Source organism: Hyla sarda, chromosome 5 (assembly GCF_029499605.1).
Source record: "Hyla sarda isolate aHylSar1 chromosome 5, aHylSar1.hap1, whole genome shotgun sequence".
NCBI classification, from domain to species: domain Eukaryota; kingdom Metazoa; phylum Chordata; class Amphibia; order Anura; family Hylidae; genus Hyla; species Hyla sarda.
This window is the reverse complement of record NC_079193.1, coordinates 114300118-114321025: the sequence shown is the minus strand read 5'-3', so window position 1 is coordinate 114321025 and position 20908 is coordinate 114300118. Positions and strand designations below refer to the sequence as shown.

The 20908-nt window shown below is 43.0% G+C and overlaps 1 protein-coding gene across 3 annotated transcripts in view; it reads left to right on the top strand.

Annotated features, from left to right (window-relative positions):
* ABHD5 (abhydrolase domain containing 5, lysophosphatidic acid acyltransferase) overlaps window positions 1-20908 on the top strand; it is a 96826-nt gene that overhangs the window by 58596 nt on the left and 17322 nt on the right. For all 3 annotated transcript variants that reach the window (XM_056520125.1, XM_056520126.1, XM_056520124.1), the window contains exons 2-4: window positions 701-786; window positions 4025-4397; window positions 5142-5296. In XM_056520125.1, coding sequence (XP_056376100.1) covers window positions 747-786; window positions 4025-4397; window positions 5142-5296 — 568 coding nt within the window. In that variant the 5' untranslated portion in view covers window positions 701-746. The remainder of the gene's footprint in view (window positions 1-700; window positions 787-4024; window positions 4398-5141; window positions 5297-20908) is intronic.

The window sequence follows — 20908 nt, the reverse complement described above, 5'->3', positions numbered from 1 at the left end:
CTAAGTCTGTGTATAAAATGGGGGAAAATGTGCTCTTGAGCTTTTTTAAGCACAAATAAAACATAGAAAACTTCATTTTTTTTAAACAGTATATTAGTAATATTTTTTATTTACCATAAGGAGTGCAATAGCAAAATTTAGTTTTACTGAGTGACCATTTAAGGGGTTAAAAGGGTGTCAGAGCACCCAAAGCTATGTAATGATAACTCCAAGTGAAGGAATAGAAAGAATGCACTCACCACACGAATAGTGCTGTTCATATGCACCTATGTAATGATAACCTTTCACTTTTTTTGGTTGGTTACAGGTCCTCTTTAAAGCTTTACTTTTTGTGTAGATTATAAGGACACCTTAAAAAGATAAACTTACACCAATCCTCTGTTTTTATTCAAAAGTAATGACATGATGTAGTATAGCTATGTCATGACATATGATAGAAATAGGATCCCATAAGAATATATTATGGCATCCCCTCACTTCTAGAAGCGGTAAAGTAAATCCAGTTGTTAAATTTCTATATAATGGTATACAGATGCAAGTGTCTTGAAGCCGTGTGTATCAGAAACAGTGCTATGATTTAAGATTTTACACACTTAATTGAGATTTAATGAGCTTTTAATAGATTTTTTTCATTATTATCACTATGAATGTGTCAGACCCATTTATATATAACCTGTTCTTCATTTTTTCTGTCTTGTAGATCAGGATGGCTTTCCAACTGGCTCCCTGCATGGTGCCCCACATCTATGGCTCATCTAAAGGAGGCTGAAGAGAGAATGCTAAAGTGTAGGTTAAAATGTTCAGGGGGTGCATGTGAACATGGAAATATTCTTCTGTTTTCTTTTTCATCTTCTAGGTTAAAGAATACAGCAAAGAGAATCTTACTATATCGGTGCGTTCCCACAGGGCGTATACGCTGCGCAAAATTTACGTCAGCAGCGGGAAATACGCTGCGTATTCCTTGCTCACTGTACACACAGGGCTTCCCAGCGGCAGCCCTATGTGTGCAGTGAGTTTTGGAGGTGTAGCCGCGCGTCAGACACGCCGTCACACGGCTCCGCCTCTAAAACTCACTTCACACACAGGGCTGCCAGCGGAAAGCCCTGTGTGTATAGTGAGCAAGGAATACGCAGCGTATTTCCCGCTGCTGACGTAAATTTTGCGCAGCGTCAAATACGCTGCGTATACGCCCTGTGGGAACGCACCCTAAAACTGCTTGATAAATCTTCCCAGAAGTTTTACTCACCTGCCCTGATCCTGCTGTTTAAATGCCTCTATGTCCCTGTTTGTAAATGCTAGTTCCTGTGACAAGTTGTCTCACCAGGAGCTGTCCACAATCATTGACTGAGGGGGGACAACAGTGCAAGCAGCGATTGCCTGGGCAGGCAGTTTCCAGTGAGATGACATGTCACAGGAACAAAGAAGCAGTGGTGACAAGTGGGAACCAGGAGGCATCAGAATGGCAGCTGCAGGGGATCTGGATAGGTGAGTATGACTTAATTTTTTATTTTAAAGTGCCCTCAGACATATGTATTAAACAGAATGTATGTCCCCACACAACCCCTTAATCTAAAGTGTATTTGAAACCCAGACTCATTCCTTACTGACATTTTAGGTAGAATAGACTGTTATATTATTACGTTATATTTATAAAAATGCATAAGAATTAATAAGATGGAGTCTCCTATTTGGGACCTCCACCAAGTCACTAAAACAACGAATGGCAAAAAGTGTCTCTCTCAAACAGCATATTTGTACATACCCTGCACAACCCATTGACCTCAATTACCTTAACCTCCCAAATAAAGCAGTATAAGTACCGTAAATGTTATGGGGAAGATTTATCAGGACCTCTGCAGAGGAAAAGTTGAGCAGTTGCCCATAGCAACCAATCAGATTGCTTATTTTTCCCCCCAGAGGCATTTTTAAAAGTGCAGGAAGCAATTTGATTGGTTGCTGTACGCAACTGGTTAACTTTTCTCTACTCAGGTTTTGATAGAACCAGTGATAGTGAGGCAGCTGTTTGGCAGTCAGAGGAAGCTGAATTTTCCCAGTCTAACATTGCTTGCTGTTATTTGTTGTCCCTACCTTATTAGACTACAGGGATCCAGACAACTCCAGGGGCTGCAAAGGGTATAGGAGAAATGCTTCCACACACACTACATTCAATAGGCCGCTCATTTGTGTAGAAGTTACAAAGTATAAACTTAAAGAATAAAGATGGAATATTTGTAGATTATATAATCTAAATGAAAATTCCTTTTCATCCTCTACATCTTGCTTGTGGGAATAGATGGTCTGTTCGTTCTAGGATGATCTATATACCTTTAGTCAGCTGAGCTGTATGGCCACGCTTACTATGCACTTCTGAGGCTTGTGGCTTTATTATCTTCTGCTTGATCTGTTCTATTCTTTTCCTTCACGAAGCCTTATAATCTGTATCCATTACTGACGAAATTCTGCTGTAATTTGATTAAGTTCACTTAAACCTTGGCAGATATAGCAAGGCCTCCCAATGTAAAGTTTAAAGAAATGTTCTGAGGGAAAATTGTAGATGGTTGATTTATTATTGCTGTTCTTCACACATTTTTCAAAAATTAGCAAAGTTTTTCATTGCAAACACCTGCTTTGTGCAAAAAAGTACATGTGGTGTCACAGCCTCAGATGCATTGAGAGGGCACAACAAGGAGTGAGTGTGTCAAGGACCTACAGTGCCAGAGGTTTTGGTCCTTGACATGGAACCCTGGGGCCACACTTGAACCTTTATATGAGCATTGCTATTTCAGCATTGGATCTCTGGAATGTAACGGTCATGCCCTGATCCTGTCATGTTTTATATAATCTACAGTCTACACTGGTGGTCTGTTTAGATCCATGGTATAGTTAGTGTAGCACATTGATCCAAAAACATATTTTTTAAATGTTTGACACTGCTGATTACACTGAAAACTGAAAGCAGTTGAAGGCTGTGGATACTTTTTTTAAAAGCATTTTTTATTCTTTCATTGTTTTTATTAAAGTGCAGAAACCTTCATAACAGGACATTATTAAAGGGGTTCTCCGGTGCTTACACATCTTATCCCCTATCCAAAGGATAGGGGATTAGATGCCTGATCGCGGGAGTCCGGCAGCTGGGGACGCCCGTGATCATGCACGCGGCACCCCGTTTTAATCAGTCCCCGGAGCGTGTATGCTCCGGGTCTGATTATGGGTGTCTTCAAGGCAGCGTGTGACATCATGCATCCGCCCCCGTGTGACCTCACGCTCCGCCCCTCAATGCAAGCCTTCGGGAGGGGGCGTGATAGTCCCAGCTGCGGGACTCCCGCAATCAGGTATCTTATCCCCTATCGATGTGTAAGCATCGGAGAACCCCTTTAAAAATAAAGGCTTCTACATCCTGTGCAGTTTGCTGTGTGAGCTCTATTTTCTCTATATTTGCACACAGTCTATCTTTTATCTGCTCTCCTCTCTTTCACACAACCCGTTCTGGTTATTACTTAAACTGAGAGAGCACAAAGTCTATGTGAAGGAATCATCTTTTTCCCTAAGCAGAAGATAAATGGTAGAAAATTTCTATTGAAGACAATAAGCCTTTGAGCTGCACTGTGTAGATTCCAAATTAGCTCCTACTATTGAAATCAGAATGTTTTATAATGGACAAGAAGTGTAACTTAATCTACTGCTAATAGTTAAAAGAATATATATTCCCCCTCACTTAAAGGACATCTGCAGCAAAAACCAACTCCACGCCCCCCATACAGCTCTATGGGAGAGGCGGGGAGACGCGTCTTGCTGTGGCAGGCACTCCTCCTGTATGGGAAAGCCGCGACATAGCCGTGGCCTGGTGGGGTGGGGGGATGGGGGGTTGTTGGGGACACCCCCCACGATCAAACACTTATCACTTTTTATTTTTTTTATTGCACAAATATGTATGTAACTGGGAAATGTCCTAATATGTTAAGAAAATCTACAAATAGTATATGTCTAAAACTTCTATTCTTCATACCTTTTCATCTGTGTGTAGGTATTACAAGCTCCTATACCAAAGATTATGTATTAATATCTGGTGGAAACAAGATCTGGACTCTGTCATTTGTGCAACCACTTTCTTCAAAGACTCCATTAGTTCTGTTGCACGGCTTTGGAGGAGGTGTTGGACTGTGGGCTCTCAACTTTGAAACACTTTGTCAAAATAGAACTGTATATGCCTTTGATATCCTGGGATTTGGACACAGCAGTAGGCCTCACTTTGAGGGTGATGCAGAGAAGGCTGAGATGCAGTTTGTACAGTCAATAGAAGAGTGGAGAATGGCTTTGGGACTAGATCACATGATTTTACTAGGGCATAACCTGGGAGCTTTTTTAGCTTCTGTTTACGCTGTGAAATACCCCTCAAGGTAAGTTATGGTAGTGATTTTATTGCTGTGAAGGAATATCCCAAGTTTACAATCGAGCTTTATAAAATGTATACATTATTTATAATGCATAATTATGTGTCTGTAATGCCAGAGTGATATAGGCATAGGTATAAGGATAAGCTCAGGATAATCTGTGCTTTTTACCACAGATTATCAAATACTATTTGAAGTTTTCCTGGATTTTTTTTTTTGTTATTTTGTCTCTCACTGTTCACATAAACCAGTAAAATTATAGACTGATCGATAATTGGGATAAAAAAAACCACAAGGATTAAACATATAGGGAAAACCTTACTGTTTGGATAATTTTTATTCAATTTGGACCTCATGGGACACGTGAATTACACTAAATTTGGGATCTCTAACTTTGCCTTAGATGCTATTTATCATCATCTCTCTCTTTTCTAATGTTTCTCGCCTTATTCTTGTGTTTCTCTTTGATGTATGAATATTTAAGTTGTTCTCCTACCTTCTACCAAAGTTTACTCTTGGCATATTTTGTAAAATAGCAGTTCTCCCCTGGAATAGTCATTTATATATTCATCTTAATTGCTGTGTATTTTTGAAAGACTCACGCTTTTGTGATATGCATTACGATGTTTTGTTATTTCCATGTTCTTTTATGGATAAAATCTAGGTAAAATACAGTTAAAGAAGAAAAAAAATGTGGTCATTGGTTATTATAGTTTGTTATATTTTTAATGTTTCTTTTACAAATTTCAGGGTAAAAAGTCTAATTTTGGTAGAGCCATGGGGATTCCCTGAAAGACCTGACAATGCTGATGAGGAAAGGCCAATTCCAATTTGGATTAAAGCAGTTGGTGCCTTATTAAGTCCATTTAATCCATTAGCAGGACTTCGCATGGCCGGACCGCTGGGTGAGCAAGTTCAGTGGAGATTAAAACTGCTTATTATTGACTATAGAAAGATACATGAACATAGCAGTTTTGTTCACATTAACAGTGTGGGTCCTGGCAGCTAACAGCTAATGGCGGTCATCAGTGATCCTGCTGATTCCCGCCATTTAACCCATTAGATGGAGGGTTTAAAAATGGGAATATCCACCACAATAGCAATTGAAATCGCCCCCTTTTCCCATTTTACAAAACAATAAATAATTTGATATATACTTAGTATTGACACGTGCAGAAATGTCAAAGTAGCTAACAAACAGAAACACCAGGACAAGGCAAATGCCAAAAAGAGCAACCGAGGAAGCAACAGGTCTATTGGTGCATAAAACGTAATAATCTCACTCCATCCATGGTGCTAAAAAGCACATAATGATGATATAGTCAAGTATGTAAAATCCAGATAGTAACAATAAACACAATGAGCACTTACCCAGTGTGAAGACAAATGTTCTTTTTATTGATCGTCTGGCAAGACACAATATCGACAAGGCCTAGCAGGGAGATCATAAGCTGAGGGCGTGGATAGGTGATACCTGTTTCACATCAGTATGGTGCTTCTGGTTCGGTGTTGGCCATCCACACTCTCTGCTCTGCTTATGGTCTCCCCGTTATGCCTTGTTCGTATTGGTCTTGCCGGGCAATCAATAAAAGAACATTTGTTTTCACACTGGGTGCTGAGTGCTCCACCTGTTCATTGTTTCTCTCTGGATTTTGCATAATTAAAATATAATGTTAATGATCCTGTATCGTGAATGGTGTAAATGTTAAAAAAATATGAATGTCCAAAATTGCTGATTTTTGGATTCATCACATTCCAGAAAAAATGTAATTAATAGTTCAATATAGGCAAATATAAAGTCATTAAAAATTTGTCAAAAAATCTAGAGGCTCGCTTGTTGGTGCTTGCAGAGGGCAGCAGCTTATCAGACTGTCACTGCGCACTTACTTAGCCTACCTCAGCTACTTGGAAACATCAGGCATACTCATGCATGTGAAGCCATACATAGCCATCTTGATGCAGACCACACTAAGCTAGTGGCTAGAGGTACATGATCTGAGACGCTCTGTGTTGCTCTTAGAGTGTCATGTTAGATGTGTGGTTACTTCTGGAGATCTCTATATTTGGGTGACCACATTTGACTCACAGACTGTATGTTGGATGCCCTGGACCTACGGTGTACTTCTGTCAGGGACATTATTGTGAAATGTGATAATTATATTTTATGTTAATAGTGGTTTTACTCAAAGCTGACAGTTCAGTGATGAGTAGAGGTGGTTGTAATCTGCCACTAACCCTGCAGGCTTTACATATCTACTCTCCTCAATGACATGTATTTTTAGTGAACTTCTCTTTGTAAGTGCCTTTCTTGCCTGTGGAAACTTCCAAAGTAATATTGGGTGTAGACAATGGGACACATTTTACTATTGCTATTGAGCCAAATTCTGGTGCATTGTGCACCTATAAACTGGCTTACAGAATTTGTGCCACAATTTAAGTTTTGTATAGTGTTTAGAGCCTTTTTCATAGTGTCCAAAAAGAGGGTGTGGCTTTGGGCAAAGAAGTATCTTTAAATGCAACACCATGTGTCAAAATCTGCCACATTCGGGTGCAAGATGTCATAGTTTAAAGGGTATCTGTCTCCATATAAAACTTTTTAATATAGTGTTCCTTGTGTAATTAGCAGACGCTTTTCCAATCACTTGCTTTTAAAATTATCATCATAAATATGTTTAAAATACAGGGTGGGCCATTTATATGGATACACCTTAATAAAATGGGAATGGTTGGTGATATTAACTTCCTATTTGTGGCACATTAGTATATGTGAGGGGGAAAACTTTTCAAGATGGGTGGTGACCATGGCGGCCATTTTGAAGTCGGCCATTTTGAATCCAACTTTTGTTTTTTCAATAGGAAGAGGGTCATGTGACACATCAAACTTATTGGGAAATTCACAAGAAAAACAAAGATGTGCATGGTTTTAACATAACTTTATTCTTTCATGAGTTATTTACAAGTTTCTGACCACTTATAAAATGTGTTCAATGTGCTTCGCATTGTGTTGGATTGTCAATGCAACCCTCTTCTCCCACTCTTCACACACTACATATAGCAACACCGCAGGAGAAATGCTAGCACAGGCTTCCATTATCCATAGTTTCAGGTGCTGCACATCTTGTATCTTCACAGCATAGACAATTGCCTTCAGATGACCCCAAAGATAAAAGTCTAAGGGGGTCAGATCGGGAGACCTTGGGGGCCATCCAACTGTCCCACGACGACCAATCCACTTTCCAGGAAACTGTTCATCTAGGAATGCTCGGACCTGTGGTGGTGCACGATCTTGCTGGAATAACTCAGGTAACGTGCCAGCTTCAGTGCATAAAGAGGGAAACACATCATCATGTAGCAATTTTGCATATCCAGTGGCCTTCAGCTTTCCATTGATGAAGAATGGCCCCACTATCTTGGCACCCCATATAAAATACCACACCACACCATCAATTTTTGTGTTCCAACAGTCTTGGAGGGATCTATCTAATGTGGGTTAGTGTCAGACCAATAGCGGTGGTTTTGTTTGTTAACTTCACCATTCACATAAAAGTTTGCCTTATCACTGAACAAAATCTTCTGCGTAAACTGAAGGTCCTGTTCCAATTTTTGTTATGCCCATTCTGCAGCACCTAAACTACGGATACTGGAAGCCTGTGCTAGCATTTCTCCTGCGGTGTTGCTATCAGTGTGTGAAGAGTGGGAGAATAGGGTTGCATTGACAATCCAACACAATGGGCAGCACATTGATCACATTTTATAAGTGGTCAGAAAATTGCAAATAACTCATGAAAGAATAAAGTTACGATAAAACCAACATCATTGTTTTTCTTGTGAAATTCCCAATAAGTTTGATGTGTCACATGACCCTCTTCCTATTGAAAAAACAAAAGTTGGATTCAAAATGGCCACCATGGTCACCACCCATCTTGAAAAGTTTCCCCCCTCACATATACTAATGTGCCGCAAACAGGAAGTTAATATCACCAACCATTTCTATTTTATTAAGATGTATCCATATAAATGGCCCACCCTGTATAATAGAAAAACTTCCACTAGGTGGCTTTGTTCTCTTCACTGCAACAATTAATACAGTGAGTTTGGTCTCCTCCCAGCCTGGCAGGAGACCAAACTCAGGAAGTGCTTCTCTGTACGGAGCCTCACTGAAGGCTGCACGGAGCCTGAGGTCTTCTATTCATCACAGCACTGCAACCATGTGAGAGCGGAAGTGGTCCCCCAGCAGGCTTCAGTGATGTCAGGCCTGCTGGGAGATTGCACTATGTGAGCAAATAATAAAGCTCTGATTTTTTTTTTATTGATTTTTTTTTTAAGGGTGGGAGGAGTAGTTAGGTACTTTTTAACCCCTTAATGACCACTGACGTAAATGTACATCCTGGTTTGGCGGGACTTCCTGCACCAGGACGTACATTTACGTCCTGTGTATGACCGCGATCATCGGAACAGTGCTCGCGTCATACACGGCAGGTTCCGGCTGCTACTAGCAGCCGGGGACCAGGCCGATAATGGCCGACATCCGTGATTGCGTGGTTGTCCGCCATTAACCCCTCAGATGCCGTGATCAACACAGATCACAGCATCTGCGGCAGTGCGGTATTTTGAATGGATGATCGGATCGCCCGCAGCTCTGCCGCGGCGATCCGATCATCTAGCATGGCTGCCGGGGTCCGCTCACCCGGCTCCAGCCGTCTCTTGGGGTCTTCTGCTCTGGTCTGAGATCGAGCAGACCAGAGCAGAAGATCACCGATAATACTGATCAGTGCTGTGTCCTATACATAGCACTGATCAGTAATAGCAATCAAAGGATTGCTATAGATAGTCCCCTATGGGGACATAAAAAGTGTAAAATAAAAGTTGAAAAATGTTTTTTTTAAAAAGTGAAAAATCCCCTCCCCCAATAAAAATGAAAATTGTCAGTTTTTCCCATTTTACCCCAAAAAAGCGTAATTTTTTATTTTATAAACCTATTTGGTATCGCCGCGTACATAAATGTCCGTACTATCAAAATATAATGTTAATTATCCTGTACGGTAAATGGTGTAAACGTAAAAAATTGAAAGTCCAAAAATGCAGCTTTTTTGTCACATTTTATTTAAAAAAAAATGTATAAAAAATGATCTAAAAGTTTTATATATGCAATTGTGGTATTGAAAAAAAGTACAGATGACGGCGCAAAAAATGATCCCTCACACCACCCTATATATGGAAAAATGAAAAAGTTATAAGTGGTCAAAATAGAGCGATTACTGATTTTGTACAAAAAGTTTTAGATTTTTTTCAAGCGGTACAAAAATATAAAAGTATCTAGCCATGGGTATCATTTTAATCGTATTGACCCACAGAATAAAGAACATATGTCATTTTTACCGTAAAGTGTATAGTGTGAAAACAAAACCCTCCAAAATGTGCAAAATTGTGGTTTTCATTAAAATTTCCTCCCTAAAAAAATGTTTTGGGGGTTCGCCGTACATTTTATGGTAAAATGAGAGGTTTCATTACAAACGTACAATTGTTAACGCAAAAAAAAAGCCCTTATATGGGTCTATAGGGAAATATAATGGAGTTATGGATTTTAGAAAGTGAGGAGGAAAAAACGAAAACGCAAAAATTAAATTGGCCTGGTCCTTAAGGTGAAAATGGGCTTGGTCCTTAAGGGGTTAAGGCAACCAGTAGTTGGTCTCAAACAGCCTGAACCTCTGGCATAAATCTGAAACATTCATAGACTGTCTTGTCCTATGTTTGTGTTGTCTTACACAAAGGCACAAATGTTAGTTTCCCCCATTAAAGGGGTATTCCGGGCAAAAACGTTTTATCCCCTATCCAAAAGATAGGGGATAAGATGTCTGATCGCAGGGGGGGGTCGCTGCTGAGACCCCCTGCGATCTCCCTCCCGGTTACTGTGACTGGGGACGTGACGTCACGCCACGCCCCCTCCATTCATGTCTAAGGCCTTCACGCCCCCTCCCATAGACATGAATGGAGGGGGCGTGGCGTGGCGTCCTGGAAACCCGGAGGTTTCCGAAACGAGATTCATAGAATGCGGGTCCTGCAGGGAGGTCGTGGGGGGTCTCGGCAGCGGGCTCCCCGCGATCAGACATCTTATCCCCTATACTTTAGATAGGGGATGAAATGTTTTTGCCCGGAATACCCCTTTAATTCTTTTGCATTACACTTTACTACCCCTAGATTATCGACACTTCTGTTTTGTGGGTTTCTTGTAGTAGATAAAAGGTAAACTTTTTTTGCAACAACATAAATGCTTATTGTTGCAGTGCCATTCCAGTCTATAGCTATCTTATGTTTTCCTTTGTACCAGCAGTCCTGCAGGCTTCAGTTAACTATTCTTGAGTACTGGGAAGGCCAGGTTATAACGTTTGTAGCATTACCTATTTTATAACCTTGATCAAACAAGCGGTACATTTTATGGTTGGTTTTGTAGATCATACTAAAGTATATATAAAGTCTCAGGAAATTCTGAGGTGTATCTTTTACAATGTGCCAGTCCAAGGAAAAAGAGATAACAAGGTTCATGGTTGGGGAATAACATAACCTGATTTCTGAGAATTATGTATTTGTCCACAAGATGATTATTATTTTATTAAAAAACTTTGACCTTATTAAATGATCTCACTGTTTACTTCTTCCAGCAAGTAAGTCCATTGCTGTCTTGCCCTTGGCACCCTTAGTCATTCCATTATTATTTCACTGTTTCATGAAAAGAAAGTAAGCCCATGTAATCTCTAGTTAGTGTACAACATCTGGTCAAGCAGATGGCTTATTACTGAACATCATAACTGCTTAGAATAGTCCCCTACGAAGACTTAAAATTGTATGTACATTTTTTTTTTTTTTAAAAGCCCCTCCCATAATAAAAAAAATGTAAATGTCCCACACCCGCCTTTCCCACTTTTCAATGTAAACAAAAAGAAAAAATCCCAACAGCAGAATTGCTGATTTTTGGTCATTTCGTATATAGGAAAAACATTTTTTTTTTTTTTAAAAAAGGTGATTGTCATATCTGAACAAAAATGGCACCGATAAAAACTACATATCACGGTGCAAAAAATTAGCCCTCATAGAGCACCTATACAGAAAAATAAAAGAAGATCTAGGGGGAGATTTATCAAAATCTGTGCAGAGGAAAAGTTGCCCACAGCAACCAATCAGATCACTGCTTTCATTTTGCAGAGGCCTTGTTCAAAATGAAAGAAGCGAGCTGATGGGTTGCTACTGGCAACTCGGCAACATTTCTCTGGACAGGTTTTGATAAATCTCCCTCATAGGGTTCAGAATACGGCAGTTTTAACCCCTTAAGGACATCGGACATAAATGTACATCCTGGTGCCCTGGTACATTTACGTCCAGTCCATGAAACTAAACTAAATGCTCTAAAAACAGCTTGCAAGAGGCGCCCTAAAAGAAAAAAAAATGCTGAATAGCTGAACAATAATGAATGGCTAATTGCTGAGCTCCATTTTACTTTTCACTTTTTTTCACTTACAAAGTACAATTTGCCCTGCATTAAAAAAAAGCCGTTATATGGCCCTGTAGATGGAAAATTGTAAGCGTTAGGCTATGTTCACAATTTCTGCACAGAATTCTGCACAGAAATTCTGCAGTAAATTCCATAGAAATGAATTGCCCATTCACTTCAATGGAATTTCTGCAGCCAAAATTCTACAGCAAAAATTTTGTGTGAATTGGACAGCGGAATCCCATTGAAGTGTATTGGCTGTAAATTCAGTCAGAATTTTCATGTGGAATTCCATGCAGAAATTCTGGTATGTGAACTTGGCCTTATAGCTTTGGAAAAAATAAAATGGCAAAAATGGAAATTGACTGTGTCATATATTCACATGCCAGAATTTCTGAACATCAACACCTATTCTGTGTCCGCATTCATTTGGTTTGTTTCTGGCTTGTGCGGATTTTGCACGGAATTGCTGCGGATTCTGTGCTCAAACCTCCAGCTGTTGCAATACCACTGCCAGCATGCCCTTTGGCTGTCCGTGCATGCTGTGGGTTGAAGTTATGCAACAGCTGGAGGCACACTGGTTGCAAAACACAGAGTTTGTTACTTAACTCAGTGTTTCACAACCAGTGTGCCTCCAGCTGTTGCAAAACTACAACTCCCTGCATGTACGGTCTATCAATGCATGCTGGAAGTTGTAGTTCACAACAGCTGGAGGCACACTGGTTGCGAAACACTGTTAGGTAACAAACTTCGCAACCAGTGTGCTTTCAGCCATTGCAAAAACTACAACTCTGAGCAGGCAGTGACAACTGAGGGCATGCTGGGACTTGTAGTTATGCAACAGCTGGAGGCATACTACCAACACTCCCAGCATGCCCTTTGGCTGTCCGTGCATGGTGGTTGTATTTATGCAACAGCTGGAGGGACACAGGTTGCAAAACACTGAGTTTGTTACTTAACTCAGTGTTTCCCAAAAAGGATGCCTCCAGCTGTTTCAAAACTGCAACTCCCAGCATGCACGGACAGCCAAAAGACATGTCGGGAGTTAGTTTTGCAACATCTGGAGGGTCCCAGTTTGGTGACCACTGTGCAGTGGTGTCCAAGCTGTAGCCCTCCAGATGTTGCAAAACTTCAACTCCAAGCATGCCCAGACTGTCAAGGCATGTTGGGAGTTGTAGTTCTGCAACATCTGAAGGGCCAGATGTTCCAGAACTACAACTCCCAGCATGCCCGGACTGTCTGGACATGCTGGGAGTTGTAGTTTTGCAACATCTGGAAGGGCTACAGTTTGGATACCACTGAACAGTGGTCTTTGGCTGTCTGGGCTTGCTAGGAGTTGTAGTTTGGCAACTCCTGGAACGCAGCAGTGAAGATCACTTAGGGCTGATCTTTACTGCTGCGTCCGCCGCTGCCTCCGTCGGTCCCGCGCTGCCTGTCCTGATCCTGCCGCCAGTCCCGCTGCGATCGTCGGTCCGGGTGTGAGGTGAGATTTCCGAACCCGTCCACCATCTCCCCCCTTCCATGCCAACGGACATTGTGATAGAAAATGTATTGGACGTGTATACACGTCCATTTGCATTAAGTCACAGGAAAAATGGACGTGTATAAACGTCCATTTGCGGGAAGGGGTTAAAGAAGTACTTTTTATTAATTTTTTCACCTATATCTTGCACACTTATTGTCACTAGTCCTGCAATGCTATTTGTTTTAATCCAGCATAGCTGCATGTGTTTTATACTCTAATTTGGTTATGTGATGGTCACATTTAGAGATAAGCGAATCGAAGCTGACGAACCCGAATTCGTAACGAATTTCAGGAAATATTGAATTCGCAACGAATGCGAATATCGCTGCCATTCTATCATGCGCATCGCTTCATTTAACTCCATTTTACAGCATTCCAGGCTCCAGAGCATCTAAAATGGCAGATCCACATGTCAGTACATGGGGCAAGGGACGCTGGGAAGGCAAGGCGGGAAGGGAAGTTGGCGGTATGACCCTGAATCACATGCAGGATGCAGCCTATCAGCTGCCAGTCACTCCTGTGATGTCACAGCCCCATATAATCGGCAGCCATATTGCGGCCAGCCACTTCATTCATTACACTGCAGAGAGATAGGACGGACAGCCTGTGTATGTTTGTTACAGCAGAGAAAAGTGCATTCCAGCAGCGTTTAACATCCTCCTAGTCACATCAGCGTTCTCGTGGACGGAGAGCATTGTTTTTTTCACTGAAAAGGATTTTTACTGCAGCTGCAGGCGTTAACCTCCCAGTCACTTTCTTCGGCATAGTATTACAGAGGTGGTCACATAGCTGTGTGTTGCCTCTTACATGTCAACAAGCTGCATCAACTTCATTAACTTTAGCAGAGGAGGCAGGAATAATTTTTCAGCGCAATTCAGTGTCTTTGTTCCACAAACAATCATCTACTGCTTATGCTAGTCTGTAGATGGTATAATAACGAGCAGTCCATTTCTAATAGTCTGTGACAGAGTGCAATTTTGTATTTAGTACACAGCTTTTTTTGGCTGCAGCACTGTTGTGTACTGCTGGTGTTTTGCAAAAAAATATATTTTTTAAGGGTACTGTATTGTATTTTTCTGCTCTCATAAGTGCATACCGCATACGTACATCTAAGTAGTGTACTATTTTGTACCTGTTAATCTGTCAAGGGCCTACATACTGTGAAAGGACAGACAAATGTACTCATCAGCTGGTGTTGTACTCAGATACTTTTTTTTAAGTGTACTGTAGAGCATTTTTCCGCCCTCATCAGTGCATACCACATACCTACATCTTAGTAGTGTACTATTTTGTTCCTGTTAATCTGTCAAGGGCCTAGATACTGTGAAAGGACAGCCTGCTGCTGTTCTAGACAAATACTGTTTCTAAGCGTAGTGAAGCGTATTGTACTCCCCTCAAATACACAGGCAGAAAAGTGCCAGGACGTGCACAGAGGAGTGGCAGAGGCCTAAATCCTTCAGGCAGAGGTCGCAGCAGACTAGGGACAAGTGGCAGCAGGAGTCGCAGCGAGAGACCGGAGTTCCCATTATCAGCTAGTGGTCGTGTCTCGACCAGCAACCCATCTGCCGTCGTCAATTGGTTAACACTGTCATCCACTTCATCACAAGTGACATTTGATACCCCCAGTCAACAGTCGGGGGGTTCCTCAGACACAACCCTCAGTTGGCATGGCCCCGGAGCAGTCCCTGTCCTCCCATTGCCTCTGTCCTATGCTGTTCCCTATCCTACAGAAGTATCTTATGCTGTGGGTTCAGCTCCACTTTTCACTGAGGATGATCTAATAGAGGACAGTCAGCAGCTACTGCCCAGCCAAGAAGTGGAGGATACATCCGCCGCTTCCTCCGCTAGGCGGGCAAGTAGTGACATGGGAGGCGGTGTTGCCAGGGTTCAGGGTCCTGCAGAGGACACTGTTGAGGAACCTGGGGAGGACATTAGTGACGTGCAGATGCTTGATGATGATGAAGCCGATCGCAATTGGGAGCTGGGTCCAGAAGGGGTTTAATCATCCTCAGGAGAATAGAGTTGCAGGTTGCCCGTGAGGCAGCAGCTGAGCCAGCAAGGCGGTAGCATGGTTGGCAGTCAACATGGTGGCAGAAGGGGAAATTCTGGAGCCAAACGTGCCTGGGTTGAGACCACCTGCTTCGCGGCAGCCTACCTTGCGGCAGTAGCAGTCAATTAGTGCGGACTGTTGGTGGGAAAATCTACTCGACAGTGTGGTAGATTTTCATCAGGCATCCGGAGGAGGTAGCCACATGCAAGATGTGTCGGCAGAAGGTGAAGCAAGGCCAGGGTCCCAATGTTGGCACCACGGCCCTGTGTCAACATATGCTTTGCAACCATAAAGCAGCCTGGGAGAACCATGGCTCCGATGTAGTGGTCCAGCCTGCTGCATCACCCTCTTTAAGACAACCAAGGCTCCAACACCTCAGCCGAAGGGAGCTATGTGTCATACCCTTCTTCTGTCGCTACAGATGGTCCTGCTCCTCCCACTTTTAATCAGCCATTCCGCCAACAATCCATCCGCGAAGCCATGTCCAAGAGTGCCCACTAATCCAACAGTTCAAAAGCTGAATGAGCTCCTGTCCAAGTTGCTGGTGCTGCAGTCCCTCCCTTTTCAAGTGGTGGACTCTTCACCTTTCAGAGAATTGATGGCTTGTGCCGAGCCGAGATAGAGAGTGCCAGGCCATCATTTCTTTGCAAAGAAGGCAGTACCAGCCCTGCACAATTTTGTGCAAGAGAAGGTGGGCCAGTCCTTGAGCCTGTCGGTGTGCTGACGTCTGGAGCTGTATTTACAGTCAGGGACAATACATGTCCTTTACGGCTAACAGCCACAACCCCAACTTGGACAGGTCACGCCACTTCCTCCTTCACGCTTTCAGCCCGTTGGTCCTGTGACAGTGTGCGACTCAGCCTCCACTGCCCAGACAAGTCTGTGGCCCTTCAGCATACCATGTGTGCAGGGTACGGCGGTGTAACACTGTTCTTCACATGGTTTGCCTTGGCGAAAAGAGTCACACAGGGGAGGAACTGCTAAAAGTAATTCGTAAAGAAATCAGAGCATGGCTTACTTCCACGAAAGCTGGAAATGGGAACCATGGTGACTGTGACAAGGAAGGGTCAGCCATGCGCCCTGCATGGCACACGTGTTAAATCTGGTTGTCAAGCGGTTCCTAAAGTGTTCACCCCATTTGCAAGACATCCTAACAGTGGGAAGGAAACTTTGCATGCACTTCAGCCACTCGTACACCGCAAAGCACACCCTCCTTCAGCTGCAGCATCATAATGGTATCCCCCCCAACATAGTCTGATTTGTGATGTTGCCACACGTTGGAATTCCTCCCTTATGTTGGACAGACTGTACAAACAGAGAAGCAATCACCAATTTCTTGATGATCCAAGCAGATAGGGGTACTCTCCTGTGTAACTTCAATGTGAACCAGTGGCAGCTCATACGTGACACCTGCCCTTTGAGGAAGTCGCCAGAATTACGGGATGAACAACGTCATTCCACTGCATTATTTCCGAAAGTGTTGGAAACAATGACTGGTCAGGGCAATGGAGACGTTGCGCCTACATCTCACGGCCACATGAGCCCTGTGGGGGCTGAACTGGAGGAGGAGGATGAGGGGCAGAGTGGAGCACAGTTTAGGTTTCATGAGATGGGTGGTGTTTCTATTCCTCTGACAGGAGAGGAGGAGCATGATCAACTAGAGGAGCTATGGGGTTTCGAGGAAGGCGAGACAGAGGACCCAGACACACCGTGGCAGTATGCAGTGGAGATGGAGGCAGGAAATCCCTCTGAGTCACAAATGGCACTATGCATGCTCAGTTGCTTGCGTAGTTACCGCTGAATTGTCAACATTCGGCAGCAGGATGACTTCTGGCTCTCCACCTTATTTTACCCTCGCTACCGGCACAAAATGGGGTCCTTTTTTACACCCACTGAGGGAGGACAAACTGATCTACTACAGAGAGATCCTACATCGTCAGTTGGCTGATGCCTATCTGCGTCATCGTCCATCCACTAGCAGGTCTTATTCGGGGGGCCCTCTGCGCTCACCTTCCACTGCCATGGTTGCTGGGGAGGGGTGGGGTGGCAGCAGTACCAGCTCCATCAGCAGCAGCCTGAGTCTACAGTCGCTGATGAGTACCTTTTCTTCACCCGCATAGTGAAGCAACTCATCAGCAGCAGGTAGACATGGAGCAGGACCTGAACCAGCAGGTGGTGAAATACCTTGACATGGCCATGCAAACAAACCTTGAAGAACCGCTGGACTTCTGGGCAGCCAAACTTGATTTATGGCCACACCTAGCAGAGTTTGCCCTGGAAAAGCTGTCCTGCCCGGCCAGTAGTGTGCCATCAGAGTGGGTGTTTAGTGCGGCGGGGGCCATAGTCACCCCAAGGAGAACTAGTCTGTCCACGAAAAATGTGGAGAGACTAACCTTTGTGAAGATGAATCAGGCATGGATCAGCCAGGATTTCCACCCACCAATGCCAGATGCATCAGAGTAGATTGACCATGGTGCTACACCAACACTTCACAAATATGGCTCGTGCCAAACAGATTTAAGGCACTGATCCCCAGTTACAAACATTCCAGCCACCTTCATCACCGGGTACTGGTATTGCCACCCACTGCACCACTCTGTCACTGGGTCACTTTCAGGACCCCTGATGCTGCTGCTGCCACCTCCAGGCTGTTTCATTCAGCCACTATTTTGTCTCCTTTTGCTTCAGCCAACTCCAGGCTGTACCATTCAGACACTATATGGGCTCCCTATGCTTTCCCCACCTCCAGGCTGTGTCATTCAGCCAATATGTTGTTTTCTAATGCTGCTGGGACTGTCTTGGAAATTACCTACAACTTTTTTATGGTAGCACTAGCAAACATACATGCTCAATAGAGATTTCAACATTGATCTTCTAATGTTAGGGGTTTTGAAGCCCTCTTATGTTTGCATCCTGCTGCCTGATCCAGGCTGTGTGTTTCAGGAACTACTTGGCTTACTGAGACTGCTGGGCCTATGCCTAAAAATAACATACATCTTCTATACAGATTTTAATATTAATATTTTAATGTTAGGGGTTGTGAAGCCCTCTTGTAAACTCATGCTGATTATAAGAGTATAGAAGATAGCTGCCTTAAAACTTAGTTTTTAATTAGTTATAACGATGAAAATATCACCAAAATGGTGCATAAATGTGCGATCACCTAAATGTAAATACATAAAGCAACCAATCAGCTGCTCCCTGAATCTATCTACAAAGTGGTAGAAAAAAAGTAACATATATATATATATATATATATATATATATATATATATTAGCTCTTGGATCGTCCTGGTCACTTGCCATGGGACACGTTCCTCACAATAACACAGCAGACCACAGTTCCTCATACAAGTCTGGCACCTTGCCAGCTTTATTTCCACAGGTTGCAGGTAAAAACAAAACATAAACAGGAACAAAATAAAGTCCTAGACAGTCTGCTCACTGACTATAACGCTCAGCATGCCCTGTCTATCAACTGGTGAGCTTCCCTCATCCAGTTAAAACCTGTGCCACCTGCAACCTGTTTTACTACCAGTTCACACCCGAACTTGGACCACTCGCAGCACCTTCTGCATGTTACCTAAACAGGGCCCATGTGTCTCCCCCTCTAACAGCCAGCATACTGTTTCCAAGGGAGAGCACAGATCAGACTGAGTCTCCATCTTATATACACCTCCCTTCCCTGCTGCCTCATTACTTAAGAAGCAGGTGAGAGATTCTTCAGGGTGAGCCAAGGAAATACACCCTTTCCTTGCCAACTTATCACAATATATATAAGCATAAAGAGTATAGAGTAATTTCAATAACAGAAAACTTAAACTAATTCCAAAATCCAGCAGTGTATAGCCACAGTAGAGAAATGAGTCAAACATTACAACATAAACAGTGTGTGGTAAGCCATGGCAATAGAATACTAGTCAAAATATGCCTCAAACATAGTAAAAGAGCGAGGCTATCGATCGCGGACACCAAAACACCTAATTAGAGTACAAGAAGCTCGGCCGTTGTCAATAGCAACCAAACTGAATCAATGATATAAAACACCACAATCAGTGATGTACACTGCTTTACAGGTACATAGACCCCCGCAGGGTTAATAATCTGCTAAAACGGACAATGCCTAATAGATGGGGGTACAATTAATTATACAGCCAGATGACTCTTCCCTTATCCTTCACTGCGTAATCAATCCAATACAGTGATACTGTTAAAGCCAGAGAAAAACACTGCTGTATGGAGCTAGGTACCAAACCAACGCCTGCAGTGGCAGGAGAGCCAGTCCGATGTCGGGGAGTGCACGATGTGCGATACCGGACAGGCTCTCCTGCCACTGCAGGCGTTTAGTGATGCTGCTGGGCCTAGGACATTACCTATATATGTTTATTTTAGCACTAGGTACCATACATCTTCATCTTTTATACTTTGAGATTGTGAGGCGCCACTGTCTCCTCATCTGCCGTCAACTCCAGGCTGTGCCATTCAGCCACTATATGGTCTCCTCCTATTGATGCCACCTCCAGGCTCTGTCATTGTGCTGCCATGTGACATGTGACTCCTTGTTAGATTCGGTCCTTCGTACCCACAGGCGGGGGCCCGGGACACTAAAATTTGGGAGTTAACAGTTCCATTTCAAAATCCTCAATTTCAAAATCTTAAATTTCTATTTAAAATTCTTATATTTCAATGGTCTCCTCATGATGTTGCCAACTCCAGGCTGTGTCATTCAGCCAATATATTGTTTACTGATGCTGCTGGGCCTGGGTCTGGAAATAAAAATGTTTTTGTGGTAGCACAATAGGGATTGTGAAGGCCTAGTGTCTACTCATGCTGCTGCCAACTCCAGGCTGTGCCATTCAGACACTATATGGTCTCCTCATGCTTCAGCCAACTCCAGGCTGTGTCATTCAGGCAATATATGGTTTACTGATGCTGCTGGGCCTGGATCTGGGAATAAAAATGTTATGGTAGCACTAGCTACCAAAATCTTCGGTTTCAATTTCAGAATTCATCTTTATAATGATAGGGATTGTGAAGGCCTAGTGTCTACTCATGCTGCTGCCAACTCCTGGCTGTGCCATTCAGCCACTATATGGTCTCTTCATGCTGGCAACACCTCTGCACTGTGTCATTCAGCCGCTATATGGTCTCCTCATGCGACCAACACCTCCACGCTGTGTCATTCAGCCACTATATAGTCTCCTCATGCTGCCAACACCTCCATGCTGTGTCATTCAGCCACTATATGGTCTCCTCATACTGATACCACCTTCAGGCTCTGTCATTGTGCTGCTCTGCGGCAGTGATTCTAAAAGCGATGCAGGTAATCTGCATATTATTCTGAATAACCGTATTATTTCACTACTCCAGCACACTCCATATGCGTGTTCGAACACAGCAAAGTGTTCTATACCCTTATTGAGGCTCTCTGTAGGCTAGAAATTGTCGTTTTTAAT